Source organism: Mytilus edulis, chromosome 8, assembly GCF_963676685.1.
Source record: "Mytilus edulis chromosome 8, xbMytEdul2.2, whole genome shotgun sequence".
NCBI lineage: Eukaryota > Metazoa > Mollusca > Bivalvia > Mytilida > Mytilidae > Mytilus > Mytilus edulis.
The window spans coordinates 64,810,507-64,829,800 of NC_092351.1; the positions used below are offsets into that span (position 1 = coordinate 64,810,507).

At 30.7% G+C, this 19,294-nt stretch overlaps 1 protein-coding gene across 2 annotated transcripts; it reads right to left on the bottom strand.

The window, feature by feature from the left end:
• Positions 1-2,035: 2,035 nt before the first annotated feature.
• LOC139486082 (uncharacterized) lies at positions 2,036-18,563 on the bottom strand. 2 transcript variants are annotated; one of them, XM_071270781.1, is made up of 9 exons: positions 18,360-18,563; positions 14,895-15,145; positions 10,595-10,776; positions 9,258-9,364; positions 8,196-8,443; positions 6,953-7,114; positions 6,433-6,473; positions 5,346-5,459; positions 2,036-4,714 (listed from the first exon to the last, which is right to left on the bottom strand). In XM_071270781.1, the coding sequence occupies exons 1-9, from the start codon at positions 18,477-18,479 to the stop codon at positions 4,689-4,691; spliced, it is 1,251 nt and encodes a 416-aa protein (XP_071126882.1). In that variant the 5' UTR covers positions 18,480-18,563; the 3' UTR covers positions 2,036-4,688. The 2 variants fall into 2 exon arrangements, with proteins under 2 accessions (XP_071126882.1, XP_071126881.1); XM_071270780.1 differs by lacking the exon at positions 2,036-4,714 and having other exon boundaries at positions 5,176-5,459; positions 18,360-18,562.
• Positions 18,564-19,294: the final 731 nt, after the last annotated feature.

The window sequence follows — 19,294 nt, forward strand, 5'->3', positions numbered from 1 at the left end:
TAGTCCCAAGAATTGATCACAATCTAAAAATAAATATATTAGTCATAATATCTATCTTTTCTACTTAAAATGGTACAACAAATGTAAGAGTTTATTTTCTCCAATTCATTTTTTTTTATTCTCATGGAAAATATGACAGGGAAGCACTTGTATTAGATTAAGTGCTTCCTTATTTGTGATGATCATAATTCGTGAAACAGAAGTAATTCATGGTATTCTTTTGGGACAATATTGCACACCTTGTGATATCCAAACCTCTGCACTTGCCTATATCACCGCTCAGTCACACCATATAATATATAATTATATAAATGGCAGAATCTTTTTATCTATTTAATTGAAATAACAGCATAATTTTTCATAATTTTACCTCCTGATCAAGTAGTGTAGGATTATCTGTAACATTGACTGCTAGTTCTTTAACGTTTATCAGACATCGGGTACATATTGCTGAAAATCAGATTAAAATCTTGTTTACATAAAGATGATAAGGCATGTAGAGCACTGCTTAAATAATATGACGTATACATGTTCATATATTCATCATAAAGTCAATAGAAACTCAAAATTACAAAAATATGTTAAATACGTTTGTTAAACATGTAAAAAACCATTATGCTTAAGGGGTAGAGGGAAAAGGAACAAATGGGACTGCTTATTCATAGAATGTTAAGAACTAGCATACTTGTTGCTGGAATTTGTGAGCAGCACTGACTTAGACCAGATCAACAATTCGCCTTTTAAAGTATAGACATTTTTGAATTAAGGAAAAATTACATGATGAATAGCGGTCGAAATCAGGCCTGAATTAATATCAAGGGTTATTTTGCTACAGTTTAAAAACTTTAAAATGTACAGGTCAGTTTCATTTTCTTTAAGACCAAGAATTGATATAAGAATGTGTCCATAGTAGTTAGTATGCGGATGCCCCTCGACTCACAATATCATTTTGTTATGCCGGACCGAGATATTGGGGACAAATCTCTAATTTGTCATTAACATTAGAAAGATCATAACATAAGGGAACATGTGTACTAAGTTTCGAGTTGATTGGATTTCTACTTCATCAAAAACTTGTTGGGTGCGAATTCTTAGGGTTGGAATGTTTTATAGGCGTGAACTGACCAAATACCATACTCCATAGTAATCATAGTGGACAGTAATGTCAATATTTTCATTGACATTTGTTTTTCACTTGAAAAAAGCACAGCATCATTAATAAAGATTCCATCAACCTATAGTATTGGGCAATTAAAAAATTTGAAAAAAAAAATTGAATAAAAAGATGAAGTGTGCAAAGAAGGAGGGCAGTTCTCCTTATCCTAAAAGAACATACTTCTTTGCACAATAAACAGATAAAGATAAAAAATACTGTCAGAATTGTTTATACTTACGGGTTCCAACTGGTATAATAGTAATTCCATTGCTGCTTAGGATCAACTCAACGTCAAAGATTCGCAAAGACCGGCTTGATTTGTAGTTCAGCCCTGGATTGTAGCTCAAAATTGGTGGCAGTTGACATAGTGTTTCTTTTTGAGCGGTTTACATTTAATTTTAAGAAATAGTTGAAATGTTCAGTGCATATAGCCACATTCTGAATATTACATTTTGTGGAATGCAATCCATTTTCAGTTAAAATGATTGTTTTATCTCTGTTAGAACAAGCATTTAATAAACCAATGTTCCCGGAACATTCAGTTGATAAAGTGAAATGACACTGACAGGACATGATGCGGCCATTAAATTTGAATAAATACAGAATTATGCCATCAAAACTGTTCAAAAACTGTATAAATCACAGGAAAGTTCTGTTACTGTGCCAAATTCATCAAAATTCAGCAATGGCTTCATATTCAGTTCAAATTACACACATTATAAACGTCTGTTGCTACTTTCACTTTCACTTGTACAAAATACTGAGAAAAGATTTCTAACAAGGGAAATAACTCTTGATAAAACCTTGTGAAATTGTCAGAAACAAGCAATCATTAAGTAATATTATTTTATTTTCTTTAAACAAATATTACCACTCCAATATTTTATATGTTGTTCAGAAAAATTAAGTTTACAAGTAAATCGGTCAAGTTTTGCTATCAGTAGCCGCGTTTTAAACAATTGACCAAGTCATTTTTCACATTTTCATCACTTTTGGGATCTTTTTATCACTAAGAAAATTTTTTTCATAGGTTTGCAGTGCAAATAAAAAACTATAAAATAGGAACATATGATTTATTGGGAGACAAACAAATAAAATTAAATATACTGACATTTAACCAACATTTATCCATAATATTGGTTAAAAACTGAGAATACCATAATTCACATAAATACAAGATAATATGGGGTCGGTTACTATGGAAACGCATATATAAAGTATATTTTTAATGGTACCATAATAAAAGGGTCTTAGTACACTATAATTGTACCAAATATTATTAAGATCTGTGAAGGTCCATTTCCAGCATATTTTGATGCTTACAGAGAATGACTCTTAATAGACTACATCTACATAGGCCTTTTCAAAACAGCAAAATGTTTGTCCTCTTTTTATCTTGTCTTCGTATAGTTCATGCAATCCTTTGAGTGTTACTTGTGAGGATAATGGTGTCACCACAGAGAATGTATTCCTGGATGTTCACTTTTTTCTAACTAAACAACTCTCGTTTGCTTATATATTAGTATGGTAACTTGTAAGGCATTATGAATCGTATGTCGATCTCTATATTATGTCTTTGCAGCTTTACTTTATAAGTGTGTCCTGGTATGGCAATACGATTGGTTCTTTTCGATTGTAACGGTTCTTAAACGTTGATATTAGATTTTTGATTTACGACCATTTTATTCTCGATCATTGTGCCTAAGATATCTTTTATGGATAATTTTGCTGTACAATAGATACCATGAATGTACTAAGCTGTTCAAGACATGCGTTATCAGGGTAACGAACGGTAATTCTACTTGAAATACTGTTGTTTAGATCTGTGTTTTCGCTCTTGTCTACCACATTCAGATCTCGTCATTGCACAAACTCCAGTTATTGATTTGGCGACTGTCTGTTGTAAACGCCTGTATTCATTTTTTCCATTATCTAAAATAAAACACATACTTCAAATATTTTTTTGTAAATATTTCGTTTCGTGTTAATAAACTAGTGATTTTCAAATAAAATTGATATTATATAAGCGTTTTAAATAGCTCTAGTGAGAAGATAAAAATACAAAATACCCACTAGCTGTAGAGTTAACTTTTAATCGTATGGTATGCCTTTACCAGGTCGAAAATATGACAGTTGTTTTTCCTTCGTTCCGATTGTTGACCAATTTGGTGGGTTTTTTTTCGATTTTCCTTGACTATTTGAAATAATCTTGTTGTTCAAAATCTTCATTATTCACGTTTATACAGGTATGCATTATTTGATAGCATTATAAACCAGTAATTGGTACAGGGACTGCTTCAACAAGAAAGACACAAATCACAATATCATGACATAGGTGATTTGTAAATTGTAAGTTATAACATCTTTGGTAATTGTCCATGGAAATTTGTCCTATTATTTATCATTTTACATTTTCTTATGTTTATGTAAGCCTTATACATTACTGCCTGCGTATAATCGCAGATTGAGTATTTGTGTTATGATACATTTTAAATAGGGGATTTTGTGTTTTAACTGATCTTGTGTTTTATGGTTTGAGTCAATAATGAACTATACAAATTCTACTGTACCCGATTTTGGACCATGTACTTCTCTTCGGTGAAGCTCGCCAACTAGATATGTGCAAAATAATAGACCAAACAAGATATACAAAGAAAATTCAAGGCAATAAAGGAGGGGGTATATTCCCTAACGTGTCAGGTTTTTGAATTATTGTTGTAAACATGAGAGATGAGATACTTTAAAGGACACTAAAATTATAGGAAGTCTAGATATCGACACCACCAAGACAAAGAATAAACAACAACAACAAAAATATAACAATACACTTAATTTCCATTACAAAAAAATTACCATTAATTTATTGACATGTCATAACCTAGGTTTTGATCCAATCATTTTGCCTAAAAAGAAATTAAAATGTATGAAACGTGTTTTTAAAATTGGTAAATACTTACTGAACTTTAAGTATCCGGTTTATTCTATTTATTTTGATTTGCTCAGTATTTGTTTATAAAATATTTTTTTCGAATATTGTAATCAAAGTATAATCAAATAGATCGTTTTCAAAATAGTACTTGGAGGATTTCATTGGTATCAAATACATATCTCTTTAGTGTTCCCAAAATGTTTCACACAACCTAATGCAAAAATAAATTAATCATTAATTTATTCATTTACCTTGTATTTAAACTTGTAAACGATACAAAACAAAGAAAAATACTCTAAATTTAAATAAAAAAAATCATTTAGCCATGTCCCAAAGAAATTGTAATGGTTTTAGCATTCAACTCTTAGAGTACACAACGTCATTAACCTATTCCAGTAAAATTCAAGACTAAATACACAAACACTCGATAACTTGTGTGAGTTGCAAATTCAATTGTGCCTTAAATTTATACATTACCGTGACGAAGGCCATACTTTGACCTTTGATTGTTAACTAATTATTCATTATGACTTGCACCACATCTTCTGATATCTATATACGTTTTGTTATTATAAGAAATGGGGTTACGGCTTTATTTTATTCTTATGTATGGCACAAATTAGGAATATCTGTAAAGATAAAGAAAAGTACGTGTGATTAAAGTAGACAAATATCAGATATATTACACATACAATTTGAATAACATAAGAACAAAAATTTACAGCATTTATTATCTAGATATCTGTTCACAAACAAAAATGATTTAAGACGACTGAAATTAATTAAACTATATATCTAAAGAATTGTGATGACCCGAATTCAAAGTGTATTGAATGATTATACATTTATTTTGCAATATACAATTTAAAAAAATTGAACATAAATGTGGACATTATACACTAATAGCAAATTAGTAATAGTATACATGTTTGCTTGACTGTTTATAGATATATAATATATAGTTGTTTTCAACAATTTCATAACATTAAAGTAAAATACACTGGTTAGACTCTTTTGAAAGGCATAAGTATAAGCTCAAGCAATGATAATATACATTAGTATGTGTTTTATAATCTATTATATAAACATGTTGCCAAATTGAAGAATATTTTATATTTTTGTTCTAATGAAAAGTACACGAAAAATAATATATTTAGCACTATTTTTATTTTCGAAATAAAAAAAATCTTGAAAGCAAACTTATCATATAACTTTATAGATATCTATGCAGTTAAGAATATTTATATTTAGAAATATTACCTGTTTCACAAAATATGCCGGTAAAGCCAACAGCACATTTACACATATACCCGTTTATTTGTTGAGTACATGATGCACCATTCGAACATGGACTAGATGCACATCCTTCTGCATCTGCAAACATGTTTAAAATGAAACGTATAAACAGATATCAAGAATTGAACAAAATACGACACAGCAAAAAAAAAATATCAAAATGTGTATGTTTCGACAGAAAGCTGTATGTTTGATACTGATTCTCATGAAACAGAAAATTTACAAATTAATCCTGACCGATTTTATTAATTCTTTTCATGTAACCTCACAAAAGTGAGCGGTGTATGTGGCAGCCCGTTGTGTAATTAAAATCATCATATTAAAAAAAATAAAACAATTTGTTATATTGAATAAGAAAAACTACCACTTATTTAAAAGCATCTTTGAACAATTGAAGAGATACACAGTTTTAAGAGAAATGTTTAGCTTTTTATTTTACGACATTAAAATAAAAATAAAAAGGCGAATATTATATTTTTTCGATACTTATATTATCAATTGAATATCAGCGGAAACAATTATTATTGTTAACCGATGGTTTTTGTGCAGTATCATGTTAACAGGCGTATGCCTCTTTCCAATAGTAAATTCGTAATCGTATGATTTTTTGCTTTGTTTTTTTTCTCTCGTTGGTTTCGACATGTTAGATATAATACTGGGTAGCGAAACAGAAATGTTTGTTTTTAGAATCTCACTCTAATGATTCAATATTGAACTAACTGAAACTATACTAGAGTTTGCACATTAACAAAACGTATCATTTTACATAGAAAAATAAATCGTTACATAGAGAGATTTATATCATCTTGTGACATGCTTATGAAATCTAGTACAACATCCAAATTGAATACGACATTTTGCTGTTGAACTGTCATTGTGTGTTTGTTTCGTTGACACCACAAGACACAACTTCCCTTGCATGTAATTCTTAGATACAGTTTATGGTACTATGCAACATAAAATTATTTCATTTCGCGCATACTGTTTGTAAATAGTTGATCGGGTTTCCGATTCCTTATTATCATATATTTTACCTATTTTACCTACTTACCTATTATTTTCAATTTTTTACATTCCTGGTCAGATGCTTGCCTAAAATATTAATCAAAGTTTTTGTTTTATACACCAGTCAGAATGTATGAAAAATATTAATCTACATTTGTTGAAACCAAAAACAATCACATTTGAGACATAAGATTCGGATACACAGATGAATACATTAAACTTTCAAAAGGCCATCGTGCATTTTTAAAAATAGTTTCACATTTGAACAGGAAGAATATCAGAATGTTACTTAAGCTTGTAGTTTCTTCGATATAAAGTTAAGAAAGGAAATGGGGAATGTGTCAAAGCGACAACAGCCCGACCATAGAGCAGACAACAGCCGAAGGCCACCAATAGGTCTTCAATGTAGATATAAACTGTATTTAGTTTTTTGTGTTGATTCTTAACTTCAGTTGATATAAATTAACATCTCATACTTCCATTTATAAAAAGTTCAATTTTAAATAATGTTTTCTTCACCACAATGAAAGCCAATCAGTTAGCAACACTTATACAAAAAAGCTTGCCTGTAAACATCTATTGCTGTATAACAGAATATGTTGATTCCAATATCTTCATTCGTTGGAGTCCAAGTCACATTGACATACCAACGATCGTTTGAAGAACCATATCTTAACAGCTCGGACTTTATAAATCCAACTGGTGATACAATATTGACTTCGGCAATTCTAAATGATAAACATGTGCTAATATAATATTGAGCTGAGACATTTAGGAAAGTGCAATTTATGCGTTATATCAACGAGGTCGATTTATTTCATTTTGGTTTAAACGATACTTAATCTGATAAATTATTACATAACAATATTAAAACACTGGAAATGAATATATAGGAGTTCGGAATTTATCAAAGTTGTCCCCGATAGCCTGACATTATTTTAGTGTAGATATGTAAGAATACAAAGAAATAACTTCCCACTATACCAATGACTGTCTCATGCTTTCAGACACGCACACATCATTTAATCATTTTGATAATCACATTATTGATCTACCACTCCGTCAAACAAACAACTACTACTGTACGTATCGTAAGCTCTAAATTTAATAATATTCAATATAAATAGAGATTTTTTTTTTATTTCTTGAAATGCTTTTATCAAACAAATCATAACTAAAAATGTGCATATCATTATGAAGGTTTCGTGTTTTATTTGGAACTCGGTTACATGTACCTTTTGTATATTTTTTTTTATTTTTTTAAATCTGTTGTTCTGTGCTCTTCGACTTTTTATTGATTTCGTGATTTAAATCTACTGAAATCAATCCCTGTGTTTTTGTGGTGTTGTTGTAGTGAAGTTTCTTAATAAGGGCAATATATAAGCGAACCATTCAAACTCACATATTGACAATGCCATTGCTTAAAATGAAAAACAAAGTCAAACAAACAAACACAAGTACACAAAACACAACATAACAGACTAAAGATCACGCATAATGAATCCAATCAAACATTGTGGGTGATCTCAGGTGGTCCGAAATTGTAAGGAAATCTTGCTCCTCATGTTGCATCTGTCGTGCTGCTCATGTAAGTACAAACCCATTTTTTTTTCGGAAGGTCACATTCCAGAAGAGGGGACGGGATTGTACATGTAGTTACGACATTTGAAACATATCCGCGATCATCTATGATTTATAATTTTTACTATCAAACCTGAAATATTCTAATTTTTTTTTAAATTGTGTAATTAAACCCGGTATGTTAACCCTGACATGATATGTTCAATAATTGGAACCATTCTTACTTACTGTGAAACTGTGGATCTTGCAATAATAGTTTGATGATACATCGTATTTGATGGAATATCTATCACTGGTGTTTCTATTCTTGGTTTGGTATCACACATAGTAGTACCACCAATAACATTTATAATGAATTGCAACGGTATACTGCTGAATGCGATTGTATCTTGTTGGTTACCAAAGTCCTCAATTTGAAAAGCAACAGCATAATGACCAGTCACTGGTATTGCATTAATATATAGAATACAGTTTGACTGAAAAAAAAATATGTAATACCTTATTTACGATGTTTTGTTAAAACTGTGAACTATGGATTCATTAATTTTAGTTTTATACCAATTGTCGTATATTTCATGGATACAGGGAAACCACAAATTTAAATATTAAACGAATTTCAATTTTACTAAAGTTGTGTATGTAGACTTTGTCAAAACCACAAAATTAATATTTACAGGTATGCAAGTTTTCCTCAAACCATGAAAATTGCTACCCACTAAAATGAATGAATTCACAGTATATGTCAAGTTATAATATTTTGTTTCTTTTGCTATAAAACAATTGGATTTCTTGGATTACTTAATCTTCGAAAGATACATATTATATTTCATATGTTTAACTTTTACTTTCGTTCTTTATTTGGCCTTATTCAAATTTTTTTTATTCGAGCTTCAATGTTGATTATTTTGTAGGCGAAATAAGTGTTTGGCTTACAAATATTGTATCTGTAATGAGTTTATTGTTTGTTGATTTTTTTTGTAATGTTTAAAAAAAAGAGGGGTAACATCCTATTTTACATTTTAAAACTCCTTATGAGACAGGAACTTTATTTTACTGGTACACCATGTAAAACAAATTTACAAAATACTATACAGGTAATATAAGACTATCGAGGAGCCCTCAGTATCACTTTACATTTGATGTTGGTTAAATTGTCTATATATATATGTGTTCCCTGAAAGTATATATTATTTTAACAGTAATTCATGTTGACTTTATTTGGTATAGTTTTCGGGAACAATTAGGTGATATGCTATGTTTTAATGTTAGCATTCCATAATAAAACCCTACCTGATCCAAAACAGAGTTTCTCAATATGTTGCACACACCTCCACATTCATCTGTTATAGAATTGGTCGCCCATCGACATCTGACAACATCGCCATCTTCGTCATGAACTACATGTAAAACCAGAATTCTCAAATTTTTATACAAAAACTAAACGGATAATTCACTAATTCATTATGATGGCTCGAATTCAAACACCACAAACACAGAGGTTAAAAGATCAGCAATAACCTAAATGTATACCCTTACCCGAACTCTAACCCTAACCCTAACCCTAACGCTAACCCTAACCCCAAATTATTACATCAAAAGAGTATCTGTATCTACTTAGTCTTCAATAACTTAGTTTTTACACCTATGGTATATGAACTGGAGATATAGATATAGGAAGATGTGGTGTGAGTGCCAATGAGACAACTCTCCATCCAAATAACAATTTTAAAAAAGTAAACCATTATAGGTCAATGTACGGCCTTCAATACGGAGCCTTGGCTCACACCGAACAACAAGCTATAAAGGGCCCCAAAATGACTAGTGTGAAACCATTCAGACGGGAAAACCAAAGGTCTAATCTATATACAAAAACGAGAAACGAGAAACACGTATGAATTACATAAACAAACGACAACTACTGTACATCAGATTCCTGACTTAGGACAGGTGCTAACATTTGCAGCGGGATTAAACGTTTTAATGGTACCAAACCTTCTCCCTTTTTTTAAAACAATAGCGTAACATCACAACATAGGAAAACATACGATATGATATCAATTGGCAGGCTGAACTCAATCAAAAAATGTAAATTAATACACTATGAACGAATAAATTTGATCTGCAATATCTGAATGTAAATGCACAGTTAATAAAATATTAGGGATAAACATTCAAGGCCAAAAAGCAAACAAATAAGTCCAAACAAAGCCATGACAAGACACCACTGCGAAATATTTAACCCTACAAAAATTATCACATTTGAAAAAAAATCGATTTTAATAATACAGGTAAATCTTGAAGTTGATACAAATGTAGTAAGTGCCTGTTAAAATCATATAGTAATTAAACAAAACATTAAATATGTGGCAGTGTATGATGCAATTAGATAATCATAGCCACTATGGTAACCTTTCCAGACTTAGTATGCAGACTTCTGTATGTAGTCATCTGCATCAAATATCAAGTTGTGCTCAAATACCATCGTAAACATTTGGACCGAGCATTTAATAAACTGAGATAAAAAGTGAAATGGAAACTTCGTACCATACAAAAAAGTACTTTCACCTGATTTGTTTAAACATTAATATTTAACAACCAAACGACCTAAAAATATAGTACTAGCTCACCTGGAATTCTCAAGGCATATGGCATTGCACAGTTTTTATTTACTGTAACAAATGGTTGCATTGCAGCTATTGGTGAAGAGTTGATTCGTCCATTATCTTGTCGAATGGTTAAATTTGCTGTTGCTATTAAAGACCAACTGCTTCCACCGTCAACAAGAGAAGCCCAATCACCGCTTCTGTGTCTTTGGAATTATATTCATTTATTATATTCAAAACATATCTACTAAATAAAGGCAACAGTAGTATATCGCTGTTCGAAAGTCATAAATCGATTGAGAGAAAACAAGTCCGGGTTACAATGAAAACCGTGGTAAACACATCAGCAATAAGAGGAAAACAACGAAACAACAGAAACATTAAAGAGCAAAAGGAACCAAACGATAATGTAACACCCACAGAAACGAACTATAAGATAACAACTGCCATTTTCCAGACTATGTACAGGACATTTTAAGAAAAAAATGGTGGGTTGAACCTGGTTGTGAAGCTATCCAAACATCGCGCTTTTATGACAACATTACATAATAGGACTACAGAACAAATAAATGCAAGAACATTCAGAACACAGACATACACAAATTAACAATACAATAGTACATTTCGACATGCTAATAATTCCATATGCCAGACGCGCGTCTCATCCACACAACACCTATCAATGATGATCATATCAAAACAGTCAAAAAACCAAACTAGTATAAGTTATAAATGGCTTATGCCATATGCTTTGACTGTCCCATTGGTATCGTTCATCCCTCTTTTTTAAAGAGCATTAATGACCCAAAATTCCAAAAAGGGAAATACAGCTAATGGTGTCTATGTCTGGGATAAGAAAATTCATAGTATTTAGAATAAATCTCACTTTTGCAAACAGTATGTACCCATATTGTGACGCCAGCTATACTTTATTGTAGTTTTAACATGGGTAGGCATTATATTCGTGATTATTTTTGCCAGAGCGATAGCGAGGGCAAAAAATAACACGAATATAATGCCTACCCATGTTAAAACTAAAATAAAGTATAGCTGGCATCAATTATTTGATTCTGATTAGGACTATTACGGTAATTTCTATGTTCGCTGTGTATAAGTGTACAGTATTTGTGTAGGCTCTTCCATCAACCTCCCTGTCGATTTATATCCAACTAGTTTAAACCAGTTTAATTTAGCAAAGTTGTATTTCTAAAATTTAAAATTGAAACAGAAATGAACAAATGATTAATTTATTAACTTAAACAATATTTGTGTCACAATATAACAGAAAAGTTATAATGCAACGTCTTTTTCTTTGAGGTCAATTTCTGACACGCATATTTCAAGTCAGTTGTTAATGGCAGTGGACGCACAAGGAGAATCGGGTAGGTCGATCTTTATTTACTAAATTAATTGTAAATGTTCCGCCGGTTATTGTAGCATTGCAAAGTTGATGAAAGGGCACGTCTTTGTGCATCTGACGATTTCAAATGCTGTATTACATGATGATTAATAAAATTAATACTGAGTAACAATCTTGTTGCATTTGTAATATGGATCGGAAACCTTAATGGTATATTGGTAATTACGCCTATTTTATTTTTTATAGGAGAATGGGGTTCGATTCCCTGTTAGGGTCAATCCATTTTATCATAAATATGAAACAATTTTGTCATTTCAGTACAATAGTTATAAATAACCTATACTTTATTTTATATTTTATCGTCAGATCATATGTTTCAACAGATATGTTTCAATATGGTTTCAATGAAACTATTATATAACATGCCTTTTAACAGGATAGATGAAACGTGTTTTTCAAAGGGAGGGGTTTTGAAGTTAGAACAGCCAACATGAACGTTGCGGTATCTAGGTCAAATATGTCAATTTCAAATTGTAACACATTGTTGTCATTGTAAAAGTATTAGTAACAAAATGTGTATCATTTTTTAGTGTTTGAAAGTGTCCCAAGTTAATGAAATACATTAAATGCGTATACCAATTAGATAAAATTATTTTTTCTGCCGTAGTCAATATACGCATGTGTAAACTAATTTTATTGGATAATAAAGTATGGTTTCTTTACAAAGCTAAAGAAGTACGTCATATAAGAATATTTTATTTAATATGTCTGTTTAGTTCACGTATCATTGTAAACATAGCGGAATTTGCCGAGACTGTCATCAAAGTGAGAGGGTTAGCGCTATAAAACCAGGTTTAATCCACGCTTTTCTACATTTGAAAATGCCTGTACCAAGTCAGGAATATGACAGTTCTTGTCCTTTCGTTTTTGATGTGTATTGTTATTTGATTTTGCAATGTGATTATGAACTTTCCGATTAGATTTTCCTCTAAGTTCAGTATTTTTGTGATTTTACTTTTTTGAATTCTTTCAACTTTTCTGTGGAGAGACCTATTATATTTTTTTGATTATTATTTTGTTTCTTCCGCCAAATTTTGTTCTTGCGATACATTTTTTGTTTCACAATATGTCGCTTAGCTATTTCTTTTTTTGTACCGTATTGTTTATGCGGTTTTAAATTTCACAAAATCCAAGCCAAATAATTTTCTTTGGATCTCCCTATTCACTGTTTATCTAATATGTGTATCTCCTTCGTAACAAAAGGAGGACTTTCCGATTGGATTTTCCTCCGAGTTCAGTTTTTTTGTGATTTTACTTTTTATAGAATTGGGTACCATGTAATTGATATTCATGTCAAAACTGAAGTGCTGACTAACCAAGGAATAAAATAGAACTTGTTAAACAACATAGAGCAGCACAGACAAACAGAACAACAAAACCACGCATTAATTGTCTATCACACGACTTGACAGACGCAACAAAAATGACGTCACATGTAAATTTCAAAAGAATTGATATACAAAATGTAGTTCAAGATAAGGTTTGAAATTATCGTATTTGGTGTATTTTATTACAATTATAAGACTATTAATACAGAATTGTGTTAGTAATTTGATAATTAATTGTATAATATATCTATGTCGGTTTTCTTCTGAATCAAACTGTGAAACAAATAAATCGTGTATGTTTAGTTGCTTTAAACTAAAATCTTGCAAATGATCTGGGCGATTTATTATCGATACTTTTAAATACGAATAGAAAATGAACAAACAAATATAATACAACTACAAGACTCGTCTTATGTAGCAATGCGAATGCACATCCAGTAAAACAGTCTTATTCGGGAATAGGTCATGTTCAGTACTTAAAAAACTAGACGACGTAAATTGTAAACCATTATCTAAAATTTAGACAAAGACACATTGTATGAATCAAACATTTTGTGATGGTGTCGATAAAATTTATGGAGTGTCATTTCTTATCTGTCCTCCTCATAACTTTGTTGGAGTAGTTTATGCATCAGGAGTACGCTCCTGTATATGAAGTTCATATAGTGTGAACATGCTCGTGCATAACGTATCAACTGAGATATGTATACACCAGAGGCAGATGGTATGTTACTGCTCAGAAATTTGAAATGAAAATCGTCCAGTTTGTCATAGATTTAAGTGTGAAGTCGTCCATTTGTGTCAATATTGAGACAAAGATCAAGGATTGAATCAGTCCTTCTAATATCAGTATCCTTAATGCAAGTATTGGCTGAAATATGGGTTATTCAGAGACAGGCCACAACAAATATAAAGTCCATGAAAGACAACCGACTTATACGTACGGTAGTTCTCACCAGTGGCGTTCAAATTAAATTACGTAAAAGTTCAATTTATGTAAGAAGTGTCAGAGCATTGCTAAAAATGAAATAAAATTGTTATGTGAAATAAGACATAAGCCAATCAGATGCATGTCTGGCTGATGACAACCTTTCTTGATTCGAATAAATCATATTTAACACATACACCAGCTACAAAAGCCTTTAACGATTTTTTAAGGCATTGTAATATCAAACTCAAATAAAAAAACATCAGAATTACCTTATCAAACTATTAATAGGTTTGCATAAAGGAATAACGATACTGAAATAACAATATGCGTGTTCTGACCGAATGACTTGCTGTACTCTAAATTTAAAATATATATCTTATTCGAAAAACTGTGTCAATGCAATTTACATTACACACACTCATAGTACCGTGTGGATAAATATTCACACAGTTTTGGAATTTGTGTTGCAGCATTTCAATCATTTCTATGACATGATTAACCAAAAGTAGGTATACTTATTTGATGAAGAACATTCAGTTTTGAAAAATAAAATGTCAGCTGATATTCAATTTTTTCCCCGACCGAGTATACATGTGTCAGAAATAAACAACAAACGTAATACAGAATACAAAAAAAAAAATTTACCCAAATACGTAAATGTTATCTGATGTAGATGGGAACGTAACATTCAATGTCCTTTGGCCATATGTCCAGTTGTCATCCTCACTAAATTCTGTGCAATAGTAAGACAAACGAGTTACCAAAGTCTTTGTCGAAGTGTCCTCGCATCCTCTATAACACACTAACGATCCTTCACCGTTTACCAATATTTTATTCAATATGGTTGCATTATCACAGTAATGATTATTGAATGACACTGTGTACGTTATGTATACCTGTTAAAAATGTATATGAAATTTAATAAGACTGAGATCAGCGTTTTTTATTCACACACACTGTTATTATCATGCAAAATAACCAATACAATTTCAAAAAACAAGAAGACGCTTTTAATGTGTCTTAGGTTCTATACATTAAGATTAGTGAATTAATCTTTTTCAAAATCATGAAAAAAACAGACAAATAGATTGAACTGTTTGTTTTAACATCGACACAATTCCTTCAACATACCCGAAATCAAACATCAATAAAATGTAGAACTGAAAAGCACTTATCACTACAAAACCAATATTGTGTTTACGAACAAAACATACAAAAATTAGTTATCAAAGGTACCAGACCTATAACTTGATACGCCAGACACCATTTTTGACGAGAGAAAAAAGAAATTAAAAACCAATTGTTCAACGAACAATCGAAGGTCTTTCCACATCAATTTTCAAACTTATTTATAAGAAGCTAATTCCGGTAGACTCAAACTTACAATTGGCATCCGATCATATTTGTTTCATATTGATGCAATAAATCAATGGTTTTTATGTACTTTGAGTGAAATAAGAGAGATAATGTGCTACTTTCGGTGAATTAAATGTCACATCCGATCTCATATTATATCTTCATTCACATTGATTTCAAAAATATATTCTATATTTTATATGCTTTTGCCTGTAAACCAGGAGATATTTGGCCACTTCCGGTTTATCGGAAGTCACTTTCATTCTTTAGTGATAGGTTTATGTATTTAAAGATTACAAAATATATGGGTTTCAAATTATTTCCAATGAAAAAAGTACAAAACTACTTCTGATTTCCCCAAGGTCACTTCCTGTTGTAATTTTTCAAGTTCATATGTCATCCAAACTTTTGTAAAAGGTTATATGGCTTTATAATGAACCAAGTTGAAATAATAATCAATTAACCTTATATAAAGACATTTCAGGGGCAATTACTCCTATAAGAAGCCATTAAATTATTTCATACCAATTGTAACATATCTTCATTACAATCAAGCAAATATATTGTACTGTGTAGTTCTTTTATTTATATCTTAAAAAATGTTGTAGAAAATGCAAAAACAAGATAAATTCAAATTTAAGAACTTGACGTTGGCCTTTGATCCGACCTCATTTTCTAACTTAGAACCTGTGGGGATGTAAATAAAAAGATTCCAGTCTTATAGAGCTAACGGTAGATGAGTTATAAATAACATACGGGCAAATTGATTTGGATAGGTGGATAACTCTTAAAATTTATCATTGAATAGCTTAGCGCCAAATTACCCAGAAAGTTCTTGTAAAAATTTTCTTGAAAGGTTGTAACAAACAATTATTAAAAAGAATTTTGTCGATATCTTTTTTGTTTTGTTACGAAGGAGATACACATATTGGATAAACAGTGAATAGGGATATAATTCTTCCAAAGAAAATTGTTTGGCTTAGAATTAGTGAAATTTAAAACCGCATAAATAATACGGTACAAAAAAAAAGAATAGCTAAGCGACATAGTGTGAAACAAAAAATGTATCGTAAGAACAAAATTTGGCGGAAGAAACAAAAACATAATCCAAAAAATATAATAGGTCTCTCAACAGAAAAGTTGAAAGAATTCAAAAATGCAAACACTTTTTTTGTAAGAAATTATAAGAAAAAAGTAAAATCACAAAAAAACTATACTTAGAGGAAAATCTAATCGGAAAGTTGATATTCACATGGCAAAATCAAATAACAATACACATAAAAAACGAAAGGACAAGAACTGTCATATTCCTGACTTGGTACAGGCATTTTCAAATGTAGAAAAGGGTGGATTAAACCTGGTATTATAGCGTTGATGACAGTCTCATTAAATTCCGTTATATTTACAATGATGCGTGAACTAAACAGACATAATAAATAAAATAGTCAAAATATGAGTACAGCAGTCATCATTGTGTAACAATTTTAAAAGGAACAATTTAACAGAACATAAAATCATCTATCTACAAACACATTCATTGATTCGCGTGTCTGACGTTAGAAAATTTTATACGTCACATATGTTTGTCGTTCAATGTATATACAAACAATTTAAAAATTTCACATAGGCAATGTTAGCATACAGTGAGAAAGACAACAATTATTAATATCGACCACGAATATTCTCAATTTCTGAAAGTCTTTATATAAACAATGTTTTCTCATCTATGTCATGTAGGGGTATAATACCAAGAAACAGCGCAAGGTTGTATTCTGCGAAAAAGTATTATATATAATACATTTTACATATCAATTGTTGTCCTAAATAACTACTATTGTTAGCACATTTGTAATAATGATATACATCTAGTGCGTCATTAAACTTTAATTCCTGTCTGTTTAAAAAGAGGCAATTTTATATTGGAAATATTTATAGATAATGGTTTAATCTGAAATTTGTTAATGAGTCATCTAAAATTCGTCGTATGATTCTCATTTGACATATTCTGTTATCCTCATTTTTTGTAGAGAAAATAGCAAATAACTTTGTTAGCCACATGTTGGACCAAGAAACTTCAAACGTTAGTTTTTATATAAAAAAAAAGAAAGAAAAAAAAATACTTCCGTGTGCTACTTCTAGAGATAAACCAGATCAACATGTTAAATTTCGTTTTTTTATATACTTTTATCCTTTTGGTAAGACAAACCTTACTTTTTTGTTTGAAAAGATAAATAGAAACGGATTTTGTACAAATATTTGGAACATCTTCTTGATTTACGTGCATGTACGCTTTATTCATGTAACAATTCTTTGAAATTAATCAAACTTTCCTGATTTAAAAAAAAGATACGGCATTTTTGTTGCAAAAATGTCCAAAAAAGCTGACGATCGGTGATTTGTTCATAAGAATTGATACAAATATTCTTCATACGAAATCAAGCAAAATAACATTTTCAATTCGTTGTTGACGTCCTGAAATGTACGAATTCACGTAAGAATGTCATAACTGCCCCTATCACTGTATCTCAAACTTTCGTGGTTCGTTGTCATAAAGAGTGAAATATTCAATAGATGTAGTACTACTTTCAGAATCGTTGTAATAAAATATTATTTCTGATACACATTTGTCTCGAATGCAGTCTTTAAACACCAAATAGAATAAAGATATTATCATTGATTATTGCGATGCTGTTAATAAACGATTTCGCGCGAATATTTTGTTAACAGTTGAAAAATGTATGTACAAGGTATTACCTGATTGTCTTTGTACTTCCATGTTATCATTCCTCCTTGAAAATGAGATCCACCGACATTTATGATTTGTGAAAGTACTACAAAAATCTGTATAATTAGTCTCATAATTTGTGCTTTCATTATCCTTTAAACACAGTAGTTTAATGTAATGAAATGTTAATGTGCGTGCCGACATTTAAACAGATAAATCATAACAATATGTTCTGCAAGACTAGATTTCATTTGAAAGTGATTAATAGAATCATCTTATTTTAAGAATAAAACTTCCGTAATTGTGAACAATTATTACGTAATACTAATTTGTCGAGTACAGTGTCATCTTATATAAGCGATGGGCGTTTTGTATCAATCAAACAACAGAAACATTGTTTGTCAACAAAATGCATTGTAATATATATATATATATATATGTCCAGTTTTGTTCGTTATTTGCGACGGACGAAGAATATGATGTAAAGAAGTAGTAAAACTGTATGATCTTAAATACATTTTCATATTAATACTACTCTAGTACTTATCTGTGTGATTACAATGAGGAATTGTAATTTGAAATATTTGAAACTCCGTTTGGAACGATTCTTATAAAAAAAACTCTGCTTGCCTTCTCAAAAACTAAACTAATCAAGACTTTGTATAATTTAATGCTCTTCAACTTTATAATTGTTTGGCTTTATAACTTTTTTAATCTGAGCGTCACTGATGAGTCTTATGTAGACGAAACACGCGTCTGACGTATTCAATTATAATCCTGGTACCTTTGATAACTATTTACAACACTGGGACGATGCCACGGCTGGTGGACATTTCGTCCACATGGGTATCAGCAGCCCAGTATAGTCAGCACTTCGGTATTGACATGACTATCAATTATTGGGTCATTTTGATAAATTTCCTGTTGACAAAACTTGAATTTTTTCGAAAAACTAGGAATTTTC